The 23,763-nt window shown below is 38.7% G+C and overlaps 1 protein-coding gene across 1 annotated transcript; it reads right to left on the reverse strand.

Moving 5' to 3' along the window:
* Positions 1-7,082: 7,082 nt before the first annotated feature.
* cfap418 (cilia and flagella associated protein 418) lies at positions 7,083-22,034 on the reverse strand. Its single transcript, XM_042425226.1, has 6 exons — positions 21,877-22,034; positions 20,950-21,052; positions 19,645-19,709; positions 19,153-19,218; positions 18,829-18,924; positions 7,083-7,783 (listed from the first exon to the last, which is right to left on the reverse strand). The coding sequence occupies exons 1-6, from the start codon at positions 22,023-22,025 to the stop codon at positions 7,624-7,626; spliced, it is 639 nt and encodes a 212-aa protein (XP_042281160.1). The 5' UTR covers positions 22,026-22,034; the 3' UTR covers positions 7,083-7,623.
* Between the last annotated feature and the right edge of the window lie 1,729 nt (positions 22,035-23,763).

Consider the following 23,763-nt stretch of genomic DNA (forward strand, 5'->3'; position numbering starts at 1 on the left):
TTCACAATTTTCCACGTCAGCTGAAGCTTCATATTAGCTTCAGATAAACTTTTAAATACATTTTTGCACAGAAGGACGACTGTGGGTTTTGTCCTCCATCACTTCCATTATGAAGGGATCTTCTAATGGTCGGTATGAACAGGAGGAATGATTACAGCAAGAAAAACAGCTTTAATGTTCATTTGGGCTCCTGACTGTTGTTTGAAGACACACTTGAAAAACTTTGACCCCGTCCTTTAAAGATCAAAATCCTCTGCTTGGAATAATAATTGTGTCTGATGTAATATACTTATAACCAGGAGGCTTTTATAACAAAAAACTTCTTTTTTTATCATCCTCCTGAGGAAAATATCTAATGTCTAATGTCTCTTTAGCTTCTCGATGTTCCACTTTCTTCACCAGTTACTCTTTAACTTTCTCAGTCTGCTGTTTGCTGACAGTCGGGTTTATCAGAAAACAGCTGAGACTGAACCAGACAGGAAAATGTGCCAGAAAGCCAAAACAAGGAGCTAAAAGAGGCTAAAAGGCTCCGTAGAGCTGCAGAGTTGGTGAGATGATTAATACAGCTTTAAGTGGACCAGCTGATACTAAGCACTTTTTTTATCATCTTTTTTCACAGACTGAAGAGAATCTCCACACCACAGATATTTCTCCTCACAGCAGACACTAATTATAACGTAGGCTCACATTGTTAAATATATCTCTTATTCAATCTGAAATAGAGAAATTAATTTGCAGCTGCTAAGTCGGAGCATTAAGGAGCTGTATCAGCGCTGTAGCTGAGAACACTTAAACCGTAATTATTCAAGATCTCCTCCAGACATGTTTTAGGACGTAAAAGTTCAATTATCTTGTTTCAAATTCCCAAAACAACCTCCTTCTCTCTCATGTAAAAACTCAGAATCTGTGAATATGTAAACATTTGTTCATTTCTAAAGTTTTCCTGCTGGTCTCTTCTCAATGTTTGTGCACTGGAGGCTTCAACTTTCCACTTTCTGTCATTTTTTTATTCCATGGATTCTTCTTCCCTGTCAAAACCTGTCGCCTACATTACCCACAATGCAACTTGACCCCCCCACAGTTCGGTGTATTATGCAAGCAGCAGCTTCACATCTTGAGGCTGAAGCACTTTGAAGTATCACAGACGGCTGCTAGCTGCTCCAACTGACTCTTGTTCAAAAAGCCTCAACTTCTCTCTGGAGATACTGAATCAATCATTTATTTCAACGAGTCATTCTGGTCTCAATCTCTAAATTCAGACCCTCTAATAAGTGTCATTTTGGAAATTATTGCTCTGTTAATAAGATTTGAAGACTTATAGTAGCTTTGAAGTCTGCTGTGTGGGCGTTGATTGACAGCTGTGATTGACAGCTGTGATCGACGGTTGGCTCACCTGCTGCTCTCATGATTATTATTCCTTTCAAAGACAGATATCGTATGTTCATCAAAGTATACGACTTATTTTTAAGGTCCATAATCATGTAAGAAAAACCTGCACATTTTGCAGCATATATATCATTTATAAAGTTCTTTTTCATCCGGGTGTTGAGGGTCGTACTGAAATTAACTGAACCTGGTGGATGATCGATCTAAAAACCTGCTGGTATCATTTGTAAAACTCTGTATGAGTCACAGTGAGAAAGGTAAAACATGCAGAACAGCATCCGCTACGTTGCTTTATGTTCTGCAGTTTTCTCCAGGACAGACAGGTTGAGTCTGGCAGGTGGTGACAACAGCTGACGCTTCATCCTTCCCCGTCTCTCCGGCTGTTGTTTTCCCTCCTCTTCTTCCTCCTCCTCCTCCTCCTCCTCCTCACCTTCAGCAGCTCTGTTGTTCTGCTCTTCCTGCTGACAGAAGAACGGATGAGTCACACTTCTGTCAGTGTGTCTTCCTCTCTCAGTCCATCACTCCTCGTTTTCAGGGACGGTAACAGAGACTCCAGCCATGAGTCAGTACGGACATGTAGAGTACATGCATGGAGAGCTACAACTGTTTGCTCTAATTGATTAAATCATTGACTGATTCATTCATTCATTGACAAATTTAAAAATAAAAAAAATCAACATATTTAAAGGAACAGTGTGTAGGATTTAGTGCCATCTAGTGGTGAGGTTGCAGATTGCAACCGACTGAACACACCTCCCCTTCCAGGTGTTTAGGAGAACCTACGGTGGCTGCAAAACTCTCAAAAAAAACAAAACTCATCTCTGGATCCAGTGTTTGGTTTGTCTGTTCTGGGCTACCGTAGAAACATGGCGGTGCAAGATGGCGACCTCCGTGGAAGAGGACCCGCTCCCTCTGTAGATATAAAAGGCTGATTTTAAGCTAACGAAAACACGAGTCCGTTCTGCTAGATGCAATATTACATAAAGCCAAAGATCTTTTAAGGCAAGGCAAGTTTATTTGTACAACACATTTCAACAACAAGGCAATTCAAAGTGCTTTACATAGAGCATAAAAGGCTTTAAAACAGAATATAAAAGCAACACAAGTAAAAAGACAATTAAAAAGTGTTAAATTTGGAAATAAAAAGAAGCAAAAAGGGAATAAGACAGATAAAACAAGAGAATACAAGTTACAGTGTAAATATATTAACCCTCAAATTTGGTTTAATAAAAGGAAACAGAAAAGTCTTCAGCTGTGATTTAAATGAACTGAGAGTTGCAGCAGACCTGCAGTTTTCTGGGAGTTTGTTCCAGATATGCGGAACATAAAAACTGAACTCTGCGTCTCCAGGTTTAGTTTTGACTCTGGGGACAAAAAGCAGACTTGATCCAGACCACCTGAGAGGTCTGGATGGTTCATAACGTAGCAGCAGATCAGAGATGTATTTTGGTCCTAAACCATTTAGTGCTTTATAAACCAACAATACAAAAAATCAAGCTTTGTTATAAACCTTATACTGTTCCTTTATACTCCCATATATAACTTACTGTGTGGAAGTGTTGGGAAATACATATAAAACAAACATTAATCCAATCTTCATCCTTCAAATAAGAGCCATAAGAATCATAAACAAAACTACTTATAGAGAACCAAGAAATCCATTCTTTATTAAATTAAACTGATTGCCAGTTGGCTCACCTGCTGTTCCAGGACTCACACTGTCGCAATATTTCACTAAGTTTAACGTTACTTGATTATGATACCTGCCCTGTTAGCACAATTTAATCTGCAACTATAGGCTATGTTCTATGTTATCTTTACTTTAAGTCCCAGTATTTAGCATGTATAAGCAGCATATAAACAGATAATAAATGGTTTATGAAGTAAAAAATCTCCTGAAACTGACCACCTGTTAAAGTACTCCAGCACTCTGATTTCAAAAACACACACACACACATTGAACAAGTTATCAGAAACAAACCACCACCAGCACTCATCTCTGGCGGAGTCAAAGCGACAGAACAAACAGCGGCGTGTTTCATACCAGATGTCACACCTGAGTTTATCACATAACAGAGATCTGACGGTCTCCTTCACGCTGCTGCTGTTTCACCCTCGCAGCAGGAAAGCCAGTGTTTTCTCCTCACATATGATAATTGTCGAACTATCTGTCAGATAGAGCCAAAGCAGAGCATCAATAGGATCCCAGCAGGTAGGCCTACTAATATTTCCTGACTAAAAGCAAAGAGAACAAACAGCATGTAGACGTCATCACGCCGCCTGTGGTGAGAGGATGAAGTGGGGGGTTTTTGTCAGTATTCGCTAACAGGAATATAAATATGATTCACATTGACTGTTTACAGCTGTTACAACTCAACTCAAGTGATTATAATAATATTGATTTCTGTGTTTAATTGTTACACTATGTTTGCTTTACACCATAAAGACTGAAGAGTTGTGGATGTGGCACAGATGCAAATAAAGACAAGAATGCAATAAAAGCAAATTGTGCTAAACAAACTTGCTTATCTTGATGCTTTATGACTCATAAATATAAAAGGAACATAACAAAAACAACATGAATTCCTGGTCTGAGCTGTCACACACACACACACACACACACACACACACACACACACAAACACACACACACACACATCTGGACAGTTGGTACAGTCGACTGTTTGGTGCCAATAAACACAGCGGTTTAATTTGAATAAATAAAACTTTGTGCTGTCGTGACTAAACCAACTACATTTCATCTTTGTCTCTTTGTTTTGGCCGTTGATTCACACTAAGATTTACAACCCAAAATTGAGCTTTTTAACCCTCCTGTTGTCTTCCCGTCGACCCTGCAACTTTTGTTGTTTTGCATCAGTTGCACAGATGCTATACATTTTGATAAAACACCCAAAATTCAATGAAAGTAGTGATCTTTACTTTTACTTGCAAACTGTGTGGTATGGAACCATCCATGTGATTTTCAGGCAATAAGATGAAAGAAATCCATATTTCTGATATAAAAACGTTTGAAAACTTTTTAACCCTCCTGTTGGAGGGTTAAAAACGTGGAGGGTTAAAAATGGTTTCCAGTAAATCTGGATAAGGCTGAAAACACCAGCCACCAGAAAAACAAACAAAAAAACGACGTAAATCTGTCAAATTTCTGTCGTCTTTAACCCTTTTTGTTATTGCTTATTTAGATTTATCCGCCACTGAAAATAGTCCCCAACAAATGCACAATTTCCTCGTTTTTGTTGGTTAAAAACTACGGAAACCAGCTGTTTTAAGAAATTATTGAGCCGTTTCAATTAATGAAACTATATGCAGCGTATTGTCATAAACCGGCTCAATGAATGTGACAAAGAGGGGAAACGAGTCAGGTTCAGGTGCCGATTATTTGAAACTAAAACATAACTATATACAACAGGCGTGAGGTGTGGAGAGTAACTACATCAGTCGTGTATGTAGTGTGTGGATGAGTGAGATGTGTAGCTTCTGTTGAATGCAAAAGAAAAATACCAAAACTGGGAGAGATGTGGATCCAAGTAGAGAGAGAGAGAGAGAGAGAGAGAGAGAGAGAGAGAGAGAGAGAGAGAGAGAGAGAGAGAGAGAGAGAGAGAGAGAGAGAGAGAGATCCAGGTGTCCCTGCATTACCCTAACGACCCCCCCTGACTACCGGCTCCTGCAGGAAGCGGCCAGGTAAACCGCTGCGGGCAGAAGGGGGGAAGGGGGGGGGGGTCGCAACAATATTCATGACCTGTTTTTAAAGATTTACATGTTCAGTAATCTTCTCTCAGTGGTCTTGGAGATAATGTAGGTTTTGGTCTTTTCATGGGATTTGTTGACAATAATAAAAAATATAATACCAGCCCTGACACTTATCTTTCAACACAGAGGTTTTAGGGATAAAATCTGGTAAAGATTAGGATTAAAACCGACTGTGAACAAAGAAAAAGGACCACACACTGTGAAGGAAGGAAAGGAAGTTTTGATATCATTCCACTGAGTGTGAGGTTCGGTGGTTTACCTCAAACCTTCACTTGTGTTCAGCATCGTAAACTACTGGTTAAAAATGGAAAAAAAAAGTGATTTAATCGACCGCAGTGTTATCGACCCTCAGCAGAGAGGCTGAAAACACATCTCTCTCTCTCTCTCTCTCTCTCCCGCTCATCATTTACTGGGTAATTACACAGCTGCTGGTGTGTTTGTGTTTGGAGTTAAACGGCCAGTTTTAATCTCACTAAACTATGACTTGACTTCAGAGAGCTGAATGAAACCACGACAGTTCAGCCGATGTCACTGAAAATCCACAAAAATACAAACACAAACAACTAATCATCAGCGAGTCTGTTCTGTTTAACAGCAGGTCAGTTTACTGCATGAGAGAAAATACAGACTGTAAATACAAAATATCTCTAAATGCACCAACAGGCTAAATCACTTGGTTCAATATATCGTGTGACAAATAAAACAGTAGAAACACTTTTAATAACAGATTTTTGTGAGAACTGTGATCAAGATCACTGGAGTCAAGTCACAGACGAGTCCAAACGGGTCCAAGACCAAGTAAAAAACTCAAAGTGAAACAATATTAGCGATAAAGATTAACGGACGGTCGTTTGTGGGCACGCGCGAATGATCTGACGTCAGAGGTAACGAAGCCCTGACCTTTGACTTGCAGGCGGCATTTTTACAGACGTTCATCTCAAGTTTTGGAACTTTGACCATGTTAAACATCAGATATTATAACAATATATAAATGACAGAAAAGCATGATATGGCTCCTTTAATTCATATTACTTCACAAACACAATTTGTAAATCTGCCCAAATGTTACAAAAAAAAAACAAAAACATAATTATATTAGACACAAAATGTACATGTAGGGCTGCAACTAATTTATTATTTTTATATTAATTAATCTTCTGCTTATTCTTCCGATTAATCAATTAATTTTGGTTTACATAGCACCAAAACGGTGAAAAATGTCTCCTAGAGTCCACAGTGACGTCATCAAATCACTTATTTTGTCCAAACAAACCAAAACCCAAAGTTATTACATTTTTCTGTGATGTAAGACAAGGAAACGCAGCAAAAACATAAATTTGAGGACCTGAAACCATCAAATTTTGGGGCATTTTTGCTTAAAAAAAAAAAGGACCTAAATGATAATTTGATTATCAAAATAGTTGCTGATTCATTTTCTGTCGGACAACTAATCGTCTAATCATAGCAGCTTTATATTCTTAACTCTGACATCTTTGCAGACATTTTCCCGTAAAGCTCCACATCTAAAATTGATGTCTGGTTGTTACATAAAGGACACGCTGTGGACAGAAAGCAGCACCTGTTCTTGTGAATTACAGAACAGAACAGTCGGTGATGTGAAGTTGAAGAGTTCTGCGTCTCTGTGGGGAACAAACAGCTGACTGACAGCTGAGCAGCTTCTTCTTCTTCTTCTGCTGTGAGAGAAGCAGAAAAAAACACCAAAACACTAGAATACAGTCTGGTGTCTGAGTTACATAAAACTACACTACAGAGTCATAAAACGTTCAACAAAATATATATATATATATGTTAAAAACATTCCCTAATACATTTCAGATCTTCTCTACACAGTTTTGAATTAGTGTTTCATTATTAAAGTTAATAATTTAACAGATTTTCTCAGATAAACACTGATTATTTTTTTAAAAAGGAGCTGATCAGTTTAAATTGATTTTTATGTCCTCGTGCAACCAGAAGTTGTTTTCCTGCAGCAAGAAGACACACAACGTCAGCGCAGCGCAGCGTCTCAGTTAAAGCTTAAACAACAATAAACTGTCCTTTCATAGAAATCTGATTTTATAGCATATCTGTGATTTGACCAGGATGGTCAGCTGTGTTTCTGGCATTCAGAGGTGTCTGACATTTAAAAAACATTCAGTTAATAATTTCAGGGTCTGACACTGAAAATCAAACCTAACTGCATATTAGAGATAATGAAGAGGTTATAAGTGATGCTGTTTAGTGTAATCAGTGTATATGACCATGATGAAAGGACAGCTGTCTGCAGAAACCTCGAGGTAAAAACCTTCCTTGAAGTCCATTTCACTGCAGGTATTTATGTCCAAAAGTCTCCTTGACTTGACGTGAAACCAGCTACGAGTTTCTCTGTCTGTCACATTTGTGCTTTGCTTATCCAGACTGATCAGAAGTTTGTGACGGCTGTGTAGCAGCGGTGAGGAGCGAACGTCAGTCCTGGTGTTTGCCGCAGACCCATCTGAGCTGAGGTTGGTCCCGCAGGTCTGTCGGCTCCAACGTGGAGAACCAGCTGCACTGGCAGGCGTACGCTCGTAAACCTCTCCTCTTCTTCAGCTTGGCTCGGAGCTTCTGACGGTCCGGCATGTTGTTCCTGCACAGACAGAAAAACAGAGACAGACAGGATGGAGTAAAGCTTTAAAGACACCTTCTTCTTCTTCTTGTTCCTTCAGCTGGATGTTGTTCTTCTTCATCTGCTGAGGGAGGAAAGTTTCTCTTGAGTTCACCTTAAATCTCAGTTTAACACGTGAACCTACGAGCTGGATTTGTGACATCACAGCTAGTTTGGAGCCAATCGTGGTCCAGTATGCAGCTTACACAAGTGTGACGTGGAACCTTGAAGCCTCCAGTGCACAAACTTCTGGATTTTTAAAAGAGAGAGGAGGAGGAGATGTAATTTTAATTGAAGTTTTTTTTGTAGAAAAACCACATCAGATACCAATTATTATTATTCAGCACAGAGTATTTTTATGTGTCCTAAAACACGTCTAGACGAGATCTTGAATAACTACCCTGGAGATGATTTAAGTGTTCTCAGCTACAGCGCTGATACAGCTCCTTAATGCTCCGACTCAGCAGCTGCAAATTAATTTCTCTATTTCAGATTGAATAAGAGATATATTTAACAATGTGAGCCTACGTGATAATTAGTATCTGCTGTGAGGAGAAATATCTGTGGTGTGGAGATTCTCTTCAGTCTGTGAAAAAAGATGATATAAAAGAAGTTTTTTGTTATAAAAGCCTCCTGGTTATAAGTATATTTGGAATTATCCAAAATCTGTACTTAGTATCAGCTGGTCCACTTAAAGCTGCATTAATCATCTCGTCAACTCTGCAGCTCTATGGAGCCTTTTAGCCTCTTTTAGCTCCTTGTTTTGGCTTTCTGGCACATTTTCCTGTCTGGTTGAGTCTCAGCTGTTTTCTGATAAACCCGACTGTCAGCAAACAGCAGACTGAGAAAGTTAAAGAGTAACTGGTGAAGAAAGTGGAACATCGAGAAGCTAAAGAGACATTTTCCTCAGGAGTTGGTTGTTCTCTAACATGTTCATTATAACAAGTTTATCAGCTCATCATTTGGTTCCCAGGTGGACAAAAAAATAAATTAATGCAGCCTTAAATGATGTATTATTGATTTTAAAAAACACATTTAAACTTGTCCTTTTTGTAATTCCATTCACTGGGTTGCAGTTAGGCTAAATATAAGGAATATATTTAACTAGGAGAATAGTTAAATATATTCCTTCTCGCAGCTCATTTGTCTCCAGTTTAAAGGTCAATTTTCACACTTTGCATCACAGATCTTGAACTTTGACCTCTTACAGTTGAATGTTGCTGCTCTAAAAAATTAAATGAGGCTCCTCGGCTGCTCCGCACCGCCGGTTTAATGAGCGGAGATAGCAGGGATAAAGGTAACGTCTGTCCTCCAGAAACTCAACCTTTTCTAACAGATTGATGCTTTTTGTTTGTTTGTTTGCTGTTTCCAGTTTCCTGTTCTCTCCACGGTGGGAAAAATGTTTGAAACAGACGTTCACTGGATGGATCACTAACAATAAGTGTGAGAAAACTCATAAAAGTCATATAGAGTATGTGTGTAATCGCTCTGTAAAAACCTTTTAGGGTCTTTGATCACATTACAACAACATTAATAATCTACAGCCACGCTAGCGGTGCTGTGAGGACGTACTGCAGCGGTGCTGTGAGCTGAATTCAATCTGATTAAAATTTGATTTGTATAGAACCATTTCACAGTAAAGCGTTATTTGGAAAAACTAACCATATATCGCCTGAAAAAAATATTAAAACTTAATAAAGTGACACTGACAGTCCTAGAATGAAAATTACAACAGTCTGGCTCAAAATCTCCATCATCGCCCTCGGGTATCTTCATCAGACAGGAAGGCTTACTGGCTATGTGATCTCTCTCTCTCTCTCTCTCTCTCTACACCACAACACTGACGGAAAGTTAAAAACCAGTGACACTGGGGAAAAAAATGACAACATTAAAAAAAAAACTGTCACTGAAAAAAGAGACATGAAGAAAAAATCTGAATATTGACATTGAAAAACATCATAATTCAAAAAATATCAAAATACAATATGCCTGTGTTTTATTTTTCAGTGGAACTTGTTTCAATGCCAACGTTTCCTTTTTCAGTTCAGGTTTTGTTTTCAATGCTGAATTTAATTTGCGATGCCAAAATTTAACCATCTCTGTTCTGACTCCATAGATATCTTTCAACGTTACAGTCTTTTTAGTGCCAAAGTCCCTCTTTTTGTTACTATACTTCCACCTGCAGCTCAACAGGGAAACACTGTCCGAGGAAACACAAAGAGGGAATTTGATGCTAAAAAGACTGTAAATGTGTCAGATATCCACTTGATATGACTAAGCCAGACTGATGAAGCCTCATATAAGCTTCACAGAGACTTTTAAATAACTGTGTGGACACACTGTGGATTTTGGCCTCCATCACTTCCATTGAAAGCACATTTGAAGGATCTTTTAATATCCAGTATGAACAGGAGGAATGATTACAGCGAGGAAAACCTCTTTCACTGTTCATATGGACACCTGACTGCTGGTTTAACATACACTGGAAATATTCCGAACCCTTCCTTTAAGAACTTGGGAGTGTTCATGTTATCTGACGACTCAGGTTGGTCATATGAGACTCAGAGGTGGAGTTGCAATGTGGGTAATGTAACATTGTAAACGCCAGGTTTTGTCATAGAAGAAGAATGCAGGGAATAAAAAAAGACGACATCTCTGCTTCTGCTGCTCTGTCTATCATGAGTCTGATAATATAATTATCAGACTCATCATTGCACTTATCATAAGTAATTCTCATCATAAGTGCAATGATAAATCAGTGTAGTACTATTTTAAATGTGCATTTATCAATATTTGTATTTATCTGCTGACTCATGGTAGATGAACTGGAACTGTACGGTTCACTCTCAGCACGCTCATCAGCCTCATTTCCAGCAGCAGCAGCAGGCAGCTGTTTTGATCAAACAAGCTGTAATAAACCTGCTGTGCACTGCTTCCCCAGCATCAAACAGCAGACAGAAACACTTAAAGCCCCTGGAAAGGCAAATCCATGATTGGCTATTAATAATGTAATCTGGGATCTAATGTGCATTTAGTAAACACCTAAAAAGTATGAGAACAGCCTTTGACATAGTCTATGTAGTTCTTTAGAAAGTTTCTCTCCCTTCCCTTGTTACTGGGTTGCAGTTGGGCTAAACTAGGGAATTTATTACGTAATAAATACCTGCCCAAACATATTTAAGAGAAAGGTGATTGACGTGGCTATCTGGCCAAGCTGACTTCACAACACTTACTCTCATCTCCTGCATGAGAAAACAATGCAGTGCACTTTTCTTTTAGCTAGAATGAGAATTCACATTAGCCTGACATGGTTTGAAAGTTACTGTGTTAAGCTAACTAGCAGACTCAGGTACACCATCCGAATCTGTATTCATCACGGAGTGGATAAATAGCTCAAAAGTGTAGCATAGCAATGCTAATGCTAACCGTTTCATGTAAGTGAATGAAAGATGCTAAAACACTTAGCTTCGTAGTCTGGAAGGTATAGTTCAATAAAAACAGATATGTGTGCTCGCTGGGGAAGAAAGTGGAACATGTAGCAGCTATAAGAGCCAGATATTTCCCCACAGGAGTTGGTGTAGACCAAACCAGAGCTAAAAGGAGAGCGAATATTGGACTCAGATGGACACAAACATGTTGTTTCATGTCTGCTGGATGTGTAAATCAGTAACTGCTTACTAACATGTTTGCCACAACTTTTTAAACCTGTATTGTTATTTTTCTGCCCTCTAGTGGCTAAAAATGTGTCAATGCAGCTTTAATTAACTGCTCAGGTCTGAAACAGGATTAATTTATCAGGGATTGTCAACAGACAAAACCATCACCAGTGGAACTTCATACTTTGGAGCCACCATATCGAAAAAAATTAAAAAATTATCGTCCAGTCATAGCTTCATCCATATGAATTACTATGATCTTTAGCATTTAAAACACATGGTAGTGAAAAGCAAATTAACAAGCACACACAGGGTGAAACGTTAAGTGCACTCAACATGCATTCAGTGTTAAACACAGAGCGTTCCTCCTGGTTTAAATACTGTTTGAGGTCGCTGCTTTCTGCAGGAAATAAATGCTGAGTCACTTCACACTTTCACAGTGAAAAAGGTTTTTTTAAAAAAAAGCGTCTTTCTTGAGCAGTGAAGAGCTGCATTTCACACCTACGTCGTCAACAACTGTAAGAGCAATTATAAATTCATCTACACCATTTATAATTGCTTTTACACTCCATGTACGCGCACTTTTGATAATAAATTACAGGCTACAACACCTGTACTTCTATCAGCTCAATGCTTTCAGTCTCGGGTAAGGCTCTTAATTAAAAATATAAAAGAATAAAACAAGCGTGTGGGTATCCTCGGTAATGAATGTTCACTTCCCATTGAGATGGTAAAATCCAGTGTGAAAAGAAACCTGATCAATTGCTTAAAGAATAATATGAACCATGATATTCTTTAATGAACAAACTATGGATAAACTGCTAAATCTATTATTCAGACAGACAGTTTAACCTCCAGTTTAATGTGTTTCAATGGAACGACACCAAGATTATTTAAAATCTGTATTCATCAAAGAGAAGACCTGGACATAAAGCAGTAAAATAACAGATGTCAGTATAGTTGCAGTGAAAATCTTGCAGCTGACAGGTGAAAATTCTGCTGCTGAAGGGACTGAAGCTTTTTGGATGTCAGTCGATGATGTGACGACTTAAAGGACAAACTCATCACCCTGAGTTCTCCTGAGTGCTCTGAACTTAACACGATCAGTCTAAAAGTACACACTCCAGGAAACAGAGTGATGCTTAGTGTTGAAATGTCAACAGACTGAGGTCCTGTGTTCCATATGTGTGAAATGTTGAGTTATGTTGGTGTGCAGAAATGTGGATATTTATAGGTTTTTCGCCATGCTAGTGATGTAACTAACGATTGGATGGATTGATGTGAAATTTGCTACAGATATTCAAAGTCTCCAGAGGATAAAGTCAAACCACTTTGGTGCCTTAAACCAGCAGTCAGGTGCCCATGTGAGCAGTGAAAGAGGTTTTCCTCGCTGTAATCATTCCTCCTGTTCATACTGGATATTAAAAGATCCTTCAAATGTGCTTTCAATGGAAGTGATGGAGGCCAAAATCCACAGTGTGTCCACACAGTCATTTAAGTCTCTGTGAAGCTTCTATTCAGCTTCAGCAGTCTGAGTTAGTCATATCAAGTGGATATCTGACACATTTACAGTCTTTTTAGCATCAAATTCTCTCTTTGTGTTTCCTCGGACAGTCTTTCCCTGTTGAGCTGCAGGTGGAAGTATAGTCACAAAAAGAGGAACTTTGGCACTAAAAAGACTGTAAAGTTGAAAGATATCTACTTGATTTGACTCATTTGGACGCTGAAGCTATATATTAGCTTCAAATAAATGTTTAAATACATTTTTGTACAGAAGGAGGACTGTGGGTTTTGTCCCCATCACTTCCATTGTAAGTGCATTATGAAGGGATCTTCTAATGGTCAGTATGAACAGGAGGAATGATTACAGCAAGAAAAACAGGTTTCACTGTTCATTTAGGCTCCTGACTGTTGTTTTAAGACACACTTGAAAAATTGTGAACCCGCCCTTTAACGTAGATGGGACATGACGTGAGTGCGGTATTATGCTAGTAGTAGCTAATGTAGCCTCCAGCAGAGATGAGGAGCTACACTAACTGCTAATATCACTTGTTTCTAACGCAACATCACTTGAGGTAATTTATCAGATTTACACAGCTCCCTCTGGAGGCACAAAAGGCTTTAAACTACTTTTTACACAACAGTAGTTCCCCTTTAAGACCAGAATAATTGAGTAATTACCAAGCGGCAACCTCCGGGGCTGAAAAATTAAGCCAATGCGGAAGTGCCAAAAACTGCAGTTTGAGGCTCCAAAAGCGACTCAATCCCCATAGACCCCCATGTTAAAATGTCCAACTTTACAGCAGAAATAAACATGTTTACAGTCTGGTACAAAAACCGGTTTTGGTCTCTGTAGCTAATTTCCTCTTTCATGACAACTGTACGGGGGGTGAATTTTTTTATGACTCACCTGTTTAAGTTTTATTAAGCCGTAAAGTTCTGCATAATGAAGGACATGGCTGCTTTGAGTGACAGGTCCGCCAGCCGCTGGGTGGATTGTTTCAGCCATTCGGCCCGCCTCTTTGCCCATTTTTGATTGGCTGGGAGTTAGGCAGCGTCACACACTGTCAAGATGGCGATGGCCGGAGCGGTTCACTTTGAGCTTCAAAACCGCTCTTCAGAAACCAACGGGTGACGTCACGATTTTTATAGAGTCTATGGTAATTACATTTATTTATCACTTCATTACTTTTTTGTTGATGGTATTTAATAGCAGGTTTGATAAATCACTAAAAATGTCTTCCTAAATGTAAAATTAATCGATTATAATAACTCATTACAGTCAGCTCCATTTTAAGTACTTTACTTCTATGTTTTCTTACTGAAAATAAAGATAAAACTTGACTAAACTTCTGCGATTTCTGTCACTTTCACACGGTATCGTATCAGCAGACGTGTTGATCAGCAGGAAGACAATGACCCCTCAGAGGATGATGTAAGATAACATCCAGACCGACCCGCCACACACACACACACACACACACACACACACACACACACAACGTCATCATCCCAGTGTTTCTTTGTTTTTCTGCTGCGGCCTGTCAGCTGCTGTTACTGTAACAAATGACACAGTGTCACCAGGAATTAGTCTGTGTCCCTCCTGCTGCTGCACGTACACACAAAAAGGGGATTTTAACATGAAACGAAAGTCGTTGTGTGTACACCTGTGTGTGGTGACATAATCCCATAATCACAGAAGCTGTGTAATATTGTGCTGGGAATTAAATGATGTTTGTAACAGACGGAGGTAGGGGGGGAGTAACAAAATGAACTGAACAAGTTGTGCTCATCAAATTATACCAGAAACTGAACAGAAGACCAAGTCAGATACTTATTATTAAAAGGTTGTTTGTTTGTTTTTTTGAATATCGTGTTTATGGTCAGTAAAGTATCAAAAACTTTCAAATGATACCCAGCTGTACCATTTTTAATAAAATACATTTATAGTAAACTCTTGTCTCCTTGTCACATTCCTGAGCCAGTTTCTGAAAAATGGGGGCTCGTCCAGGATCTAAATCCTGCCTGGTAAGGTTAAATCTAGGTTTAGTGTGAGAAATGAAGGCTCGTTTGGTTTAATTGGACAGTCAAATATGGTTCGGGATCAATTTGTGAATGCTAAATTGAATTTAGGTGCTTGTAAACAGTGTCGATTAAAGTGTCTTTGGTATTTAGTGTTGCAGTTCAGATATTTGCGAGCACCATGCACGGTTTGATTATGTTTGTATTGTCTGTTTTAGTGGATATTGGAGAGGAGCAGCATTAATCCCAAATTTTTTTAGTTTAAAAAACAAATTATTGAAACTATATGTAACACCAATAAGCAATAGTGTGAGTACAACAAGGTGCACATGGGCCGGCTTTTAAAGTTGAGCAGGTCAAACGGGACAGCGGGGGGGGGGCGTCGCACAAATAAAACTGAATTAAAAAACCAACTAATGAAATATTCTTCAAGAGCGAAGAGAAAGTTTTTTGGATTTTATTGTTTTTATTCGGCATTACGAAGTAAGTGGTTCAATTTAACTGACAAATTCAATTTATTAAAAACCTTTTTAAAAATTAATATCTGTTTTTCTTCACTCTTCACCGCTGATTGCTCTAACACTAAAATGATGTGACTATTATCCACAATCCACTTCACTTCTGAAGCTTTTCCATTCGTGTTTTTAAAGCTCTCCGTCGCCGTTGAAGCTCCTCTGTTCCGCACAGGAAGTGATCCATTTCATGTTTCCAGTTTGGAATAAACAGAACATGAAGAAGCAGCAATAGACACAGAAACTGCATCACAGATGGAGAATGAATAGAAACCTCATATTATGTCTATATTTATGTTGACACACTTATGATGCTCATCAGGAAGTGAATCAATGTGTTTACCTGCGATCTGTCAGTTTAGGCTCTTACATAGTGGTTTAATCAGTTTAAGTGGAATCTATTAACCTGTATCAACTGATTTTTTGGCCACTTTGGAAACAACTAGTGACCACAACTCTGACATCACATCATCACATTTTAAGTTGATATGTTGAACTTGTTAGCAAATGGTTGCTTATTTCCACATCCAGCAGTTACGGAGCAACATTATCATTCATGTGGAGTCGTGTTTCTGTCCAGCTGGTGAATGTGAGTCCAATATTCACTCTCTTTTAGCTCTGTTTTTGCTCTCTACCAACTCCTGAGGGAAATATCTGGCTCTTTAGCTGCTAAATGCTCCACTATGTTCACCAGCTAGTCTACAGCTAACTGTGTCTGTTGAGCAGGTAGTGTACAGTAGCTTTTTACAGCTTTTTCTCTGAAAACAGCTGCCTGCTGCAACCAAAACGACGCGAGATGAGAGCGCTGAGAGTGAACCAGAACAGTAAAGTTGCAGCCAGACAGATAAACAACGAGCTGAAACTCACTATAAAGCTCCGTAAAGCCGAGAGGAGCTGCAGAGTCTCTGTTAATTCTCTGTAGGTTCATCACTACGAGCCAAACACATTACACACTGACAGCTTTTACATCGTTATTATTAAAAATATTGATTGTAGCCACTTAAAAGTGATTGAATACCTTCATTACTACACTGACATTTGTTTTGCATTGAGTGAGTCTGGCTTTAAAATAACAACGCCTCTACTTGTTTCTATTCCAGTCACACTGATAATCAGCAGATGCATAATTGTTCAGACAGACAAGAACACTCTTATATGTTTTGTCTGGTTGTCAGGATTGTGGGAGATAAACACACCTGAATGTGATAATATGACTAAAACACTTGTCTCATTTGAAGAGTCTTTAAGTTTGAAATGACTCAAAAGGTCACGAAACATAAACAACTCTGGGGTAAAATGAGTAATTTTCACTTCTAAAAACCACCACGCTAAGTCTAAGAGGTAACACATGTTAATATATGCGTCTACACTTGTTACTCAAGATGCTGTTTTAGTGGATGTTAAGCAGAGAAATTAATGTGTGAAGAAGAGGCGGGTGGGCAAACAAGCTCAGCTTCACAGCTCATTACTGCCACCTTCTGACCAAACTAAGAAACATCATCTATAACCAAACATCTAACAAATCTAGCAAGAAAGGTTGATACTTTGATAAATATTCGATGTTGTTTTATCTTGTAGTGTGAAGAACTGAGATTTTTATGTAATTTCAGGCACTAAAGAGCTTTTACAGATTACTTTCTGCACACACGGAGGACTATTCAGTATTTTCTGTCTGACTTTTTATTTTAGGGATTCAGTGGATGTGCTTTTTTTTACAAACAATTACGCCCCCAGACAGACTCACAGGAGACCAGAGAGGGTCACACACCCAACTAACACCACTTCAGCAACAAACGGAGCCAGTTTGCCACATTACAAATTACACACAGCATAATATCAGCCAGTCAACTGACAGCTTCGCACCTTCAATATGTTGTCAAATAAAGTCAAAGAATAATGTGAAGAGTAATGTGCAGCATGTCAACGGCTGCCCAATAAAAACTCCTGTGGATTATTATTTTTAATGTAGCAGAATGGTTCCCAACCTAAGGGTCGGGACCCCCAGAAGGAATCAAAAGATAGATTTAATGTTGAAAGGAAGAAAAAAGCATATTTTTTTCAGACTTTCCTCTAATCTTTGCTTTTGTCTTGTAATTTACTGGATAATTTTACTTCTTTAGGAACAAAACAGGGAAAAACTATGAGCTTTTGGATGAACTGGTCACAACTGATAAACATATCAAACCAGCAATTTTATATACTTGCACAATAGATTATAAACCAACTTGCACTTTTTATTATTGTCCTTGTGATTCGGCCTGTTCCTACAAATTGATCTGTTTTTCTTGTCAGATTTATTTGAGTTGAGAACAGTTAGACGGTTGACTGACTGTTATTCCCCTGCAGAAGTTCTTCACTGAGGATCTCTGGCACACATTAACCTACCACCTGGCAGTCTGTCTGTTGTGGAGATTCGCTGATCAACGGCCAACTCATCAATGAAGAAAGCGTCCGGGAGCTTTTGATGTCTTATGCTGAGAATATTTATTGAAACTTGGCCGAGCAGAATTGAAACTTTATCTGTGCTCGATGCCGTCTCAACTCTGATCACCACAAACACTACACGCCCAGAAATGGTCACACTCAATGCATCTACAGCGTGCAAAGTTTAGCCTCTTGGCTCATTAGTTTCTGAACAGGGAAATGTTTTTTACCCGTGTTAGTTCAGTCACGTTGCATTGCATTCTGGTCTGCAGCCGCTGTTGTCTGATTATGCCGATGGAATCTGTGCAATCAACCTATCTGTGGTGTCTGGGGAGTCTCGGGGGCCATCTCCTCTGACCTTGGTAACCGTGACAACGCTGGTTCACTCTTTATCAGAGTGGCTCCTGTCTTCTCCAAACATCCGCAGACAGCTGCTGAGCGCCACAGGACACAGTGTCTCTCTCTGTAAGATTTACCGCTGTCTTCACTGTGACCTCGAGGTCCGCGTGCTTGAACCAGCGTAACCCAATTTGTATCCCCTAAAGTTAAAATTTTCCATAACACTGTCATACCCACAGATTTCAGACCTACTGCTGGATGCTTCACATGGAGACAGGAGTTACTGGAAAACATTACCGAGAGTGAAAACAGAAAGAAATCCGCACAACAGCGAATACCAGAGATTTACAGGAATAGTTAGCCTCATTTAATTTCTGCTCACTCTCACGGCAGGAGAATAGAGCTGCAACAATTAGTCCATTAATCAATTAATTGCCAACTATTAAATGAATCCTCAACTATTTTATTAATGGATTATTTTATCATTTTGCTAATGAAAAATTCAGGCACCCATCAGTTAAAGTGTTTAATTATTCTGTCTTTTTGTGTTCTAAAGTGAGAACCACAGACTCACCTGAGGAACAGGTAATCGCAGGACGGATCCCACTCACAGTCATCGAACATCAGCACCCGGAAGTCACAGGATGTACACCTCAACTGGTCACATGACCTGCTGATACAGATTGCTGATCAGTTATTATTAGTCACAGAAGCTTATTTTAAGATTCCAAGTAAAAAAAATAAAAAATATTGATAATCAGTCATGTTTACGCATCAGTGTGTCAAAGTGCTCGTTTAGTGTCGTTACTGTCAACAGTATCAACAGTCCAGTGTTATCATAAACCAAATTAAGGCGAGACTTGACAGATATTTGCAGTTTGGGATGTTGTTTTCGCACCTCTTGGATGTGGCCGTTCCGACGCCGTTTGTGACGGAGCTCCCGCCAACGAACACAGGACAGCACCTGGATGCAGAACAAGCAGTAAGTCATGTGGTCTGGTTAAATAATCCTCCAGACCGTCTCCACACAGTATCCACGTCAGAGAAAAACAAAAGAGCCGACAGCACAATATGAAAACTGCTATTCAACATACAAGAAACTGGTAAATTTACTGTTAGAAATATGATAACCTAGTTCTCACTTTAATAAAAACATTTAACAAATGTGACTCTATTACCAAAAGAAAATCCTCTAAACCTACTTTTAATAGTTGACTGACTGTCTTCTAGCACTGATTGAGTCAAAATGTCTTTTTACTTTGCTGAACACGTCTTCACAAATTCCCTTTGAGATGGCTGAGTGCGTTTTCTTCCTCTGTTTGTACCCTGTAATTATTATTCCCACCTGCATGTTTTTTTGTTGTTGTTCTGAATGAACTCATTCACTTACTTCCTGCCTCCAGACTGAGACGACAGCTTCTTCTCCACTTGTGGTCCTTTAGGAAAATGTTCAGTCTGAAATTAAAGGTAAAAGAGTAGATTACGAATAAAAAAGTATGAAGAAAAACTCCTGAGTGTCAATTGATTTAAACCTGAACAGACGTATTACAGCAACACGTGTGACTCACCATGCGTCTGATAGCCTCTAATAAAACATTCATATGGATTTAGTCATATTTACAAACCCAGGTGCCAGTTCTTTCATAATGAAGATACAGAGTTGGAGATGAGGCAGCTGCATGATAACGATGAAGAGGTGAGAAGTAAATGAGTGCATTTATGAGCTGAGTACTTCCATTTCGAAATAAAAAAAAGTTAAATGTGAATACGCTAAACTTCCTTTCAAATATTGTTGTTTTGCTCTGCTGAATTTACCAAGTTGTTTGAACTCGCTTGTTTGGATTTACATGCTAAATACAGGCTATGTTAATGACATTTTTCTATACATTTATTTCATTATTATATGTTTACTTATTTGGATAATTTTAAATACCTGTATATGCATCTTAACTGGATATTTTTTATGCTCGTTTCTAGGGTGTGACAGTTGTTTTAATGTATTTATGTTGCTCATGCTGCCTTCTTGGCCATGACTCCCTTGAAAAAAATATTTTAATCTCAATTATATATTTAATACTTGGTTCAATAAGAGAAAAAAGAAAAAGGTTGTGTTGCTGAAGTTCAGACAAGGCAACTAGAGCTGCAACTATGGACTTATTTTGTCCATAAAAAGGTCACAAAACTTAAAAAAAAACTTCTTAAATCCCATGGTGACACCTTCAAATATCTTGTTTTTTGTCCGATCAACAGTCCAAAATCTTTAAATATTCAGTTTACTATCATGTATCAAAGTTTAAAAGTTTAAAATCCTCACATTTGAGATGCTGCAAACAGCAAATGTTTTGCATTTTTCCTTTAAAAAAAAAAAAATCACTAAAAATATTATTTATCAAAATAGTTGCTGGTTAATTTTCTGACAATCGACTAATTGTTGCAGCTCTAAAGTCAAGAATATATTTGGAGTAGTTATACTAAATATAACATGTAAGTACTAGTAGTGCATTATTCAGTGTAGATACTTTAGAAAATGTTAGTGGTAACACTTACTCTACTCGTCATTTAGCTGCAGCATATTAACCAAGACTGTTTCCCTTGGTTTTGAATGTTTAAACATTTGCAAATTTAATAGAGGTCAACCAGTACTGGTTCTTTTAATTAACGCTATCATCTCTGAGAGGAGTTTGGGCATGTTCACCTTTGGTTTGGTGGAATCACTGTAGTCTTCCTCCAGCAGTTCCTCCAGGAGGGCGTCAATATCTTCAGTAATGCTGCTTATTGGTTTTTCAGGTTTAGCAGCACTAAATCAGAGGAAACCAAAACATTAGTTAGTTCCTTTGCACTGTAGTAGCTACAAGGCCAGAGAGTAGTGACAAACATCAACAAATACCCTTGACAACACACCTCAATGTTCATGATTTTTAAGTGTTTAGAGATGATGAAGTACCATTACAGCGATATAAAAATACTCCATTACAAGTAAAAGTCCTGGAGGAAAAATCCTACTACAGTAAAAGTACATAAGTATTATGAGCTTGATGTAGTTAAAGTATTGCAGTAAAAGTAGTGGTTTGGTCCCTCTGACTGATATATTATTATATATGATATAATATATAAAATCACTATTTGGTGGAGCTGTTAACAACTCATAGACATGTGAAATGTGACCCCGACTACACACTGCTTTTTGTAAGACGTCAAAAGCCAAAAAGGTTGGAAACCACTGGTTTCATCTTTAACAATGTGTTGTATTTTAAAAGCTTGTTACATTATCCATTGTGTCAAATCTACGTCTGAAAAGTAACTAAAGCTGTCAAATAAATGTAGTGGAGTAGAAAGTACAATATTTCCCTCTCAAATGTAGTGGAGTGGAAGTATAAAGTAGCATCACATGGAAATACTCAAGTACAAGTACCTCAATCTACTTTCCCCCACTGACTTAGCTTGTAGCATACCTATAGCTAACGTTTAAGTCAGTTGTGGCCCAGAACATGTCGGTTTGCTCATTAGAAGCTGTTAACACGGACATTTAAAACGTACAGAGACATTTTAACCTGCAAACTGTTTCACATAAGCTTTATAAGTCGACAGCTAACATCGACGAGCTAATATTAGCTTTGTTTACCTGTGTTTTCTCTGTCCGTCATTGTCTTTCCCGTGTTTTCCAGCCTCGTTCGAGTCCGCGCGAGCTGAAGATGCGACAGAAACGTTTCGGCAAAACTTTTTTTCGATTTCATCCAACAGTTCATCCAGGTCATCATCATCATCAGCCATGTTTGATTAGCTTACCTCGTTACCTCGCTAACCAGCCCACAGTCTACGCTTTCGTCGTTGCTAAGTAACACCAGTGCAAGGCGGATGTTGGGCACCCCCGCCTTCAAAATAAATGTTGCTCCAAGGAAAAAATTCTGCCCGAAAAAGATTCGAAGAAGTTGTTCTCAGATCCTTTACTTAAGTAAAAGTAGAAATACCACAATGGAAAAATACTCCAGTAAAAGTCCTGCGTTTAAAACCCTACTCAAGTAAATATATAACAACATTAACTAACTATAGTTAGTTAGTTACAACTAACCAACTAACTAACTAACTAACTAACTAACCCAGTGGACAGCAGAGCACAGGTTGATTTTCTTTTTCAGTTCAAGGAAAAATGAACTAAAAAGGCTTTAAAAACACTTCATATACTGTAATGGAATCAATACAGGTTCCATGTGAGGATGAGCAGTAAATCCCTGCTTCTCTTATCTTTACTGTCAAAGAGCAAATCTAGGCTGAATCATGAAGATACTGCTGTAGATGTATATTCTGTTATACAGTGAGTAGTGGGGGCAGAAAATCACACACACACAAACACACACTGAAAACCTGTTGTCACTGCACCCTAAACACTCTCTCTGTTCATTTTGACTGAGTGGTACTGTGTGACGCCAGTGTTAACAGATAATTGCCTGTCCTCAAAAAGATAAGTGCAGCTTTTTCCTCACCCCCAAAATATTTGAGTGCGACAATTTCCCACTATGGTCCCTGTTGACTGTGTGGCTCTGATCCCACTGCACTTTCAGAGGATCAAGTGTGGACTCAGTGAGCAGCAGGGCAGCTACTGACATGGTTACAGCAAGGAAAGTGATGTAAATTGAGAGAAAAAGCTATTATGGAAATACATTTTCCCAATCCCACTCTGTACTGTGTCTTTATATACCAGACTTTCAGCTGACACAATGAGCTCTGCGGAGGCCTTCAGCTCCTGTAGTTTCTCTAACTTTACCTAAAAAGAAGAGTTTGTAGAAGATGAGATTAGATAAGACAAGGCAGAACTTTACTGCCCTCCACTAAAGGGAGAACTACGTTGGGCAACCATTATGTTGATTGACTGGTAATTGATGGGTTTGATTTGTTACAAAGTATAGGCTTGTTTGCAGGTGCAGATGCATCAACAGTGTCAAGGCATCTCATGACCTTATGTCTCTACTATATGTACACCATGTATGATGCTTTATTCGTTCACTGTTTCAAGATTCCCCTCATAACACCTCAAAGGTCCACAGGATCCCACCTGGGTGGGAAACATTGACTGTATATACTGTAAATATGGACGTCATAACAGCTCCCTAAAAGTGAAGCCAAAACATCTCGATCGCCCCCGGTGGCTGGCACAAGTCCCGCCCCCTTTCATGTTAGCAGATGGGACATGAACAAAATTTTTCCCAAAGATGGTTTCTGTCATTTTAGATAGTTCTTATTACGCTCATATTTCTCATTTTTCTGATAAGTTTGTTTTTAATTAGTTATTTGACAATATAAAAAGGGACTGTGACGTGATTGATCACAGCTTGAAACTTGAAAGTTTTCCCACATTGTTTACAGCTGTACGGTTTCTCTCCAGTGTGAATGCGTTGGTGATGTTTTAGAGAACTGTCTTGACTGAACGTTTTCCCACATTGGTCACAACTGTACGGTTTCTCTCCTGTGTGAATTCTCTGATGAATCTTTAACCTTTTTGATGTCCTGAAGA

This window comes from Thunnus maccoyii, chromosome 10 (genome assembly GCF_910596095.1).
Source record: "Thunnus maccoyii chromosome 10, fThuMac1.1, whole genome shotgun sequence".
Classification (NCBI taxonomy): domain Eukaryota; kingdom Metazoa; phylum Chordata; class Actinopteri; order Scombriformes; family Scombridae; genus Thunnus; species Thunnus maccoyii.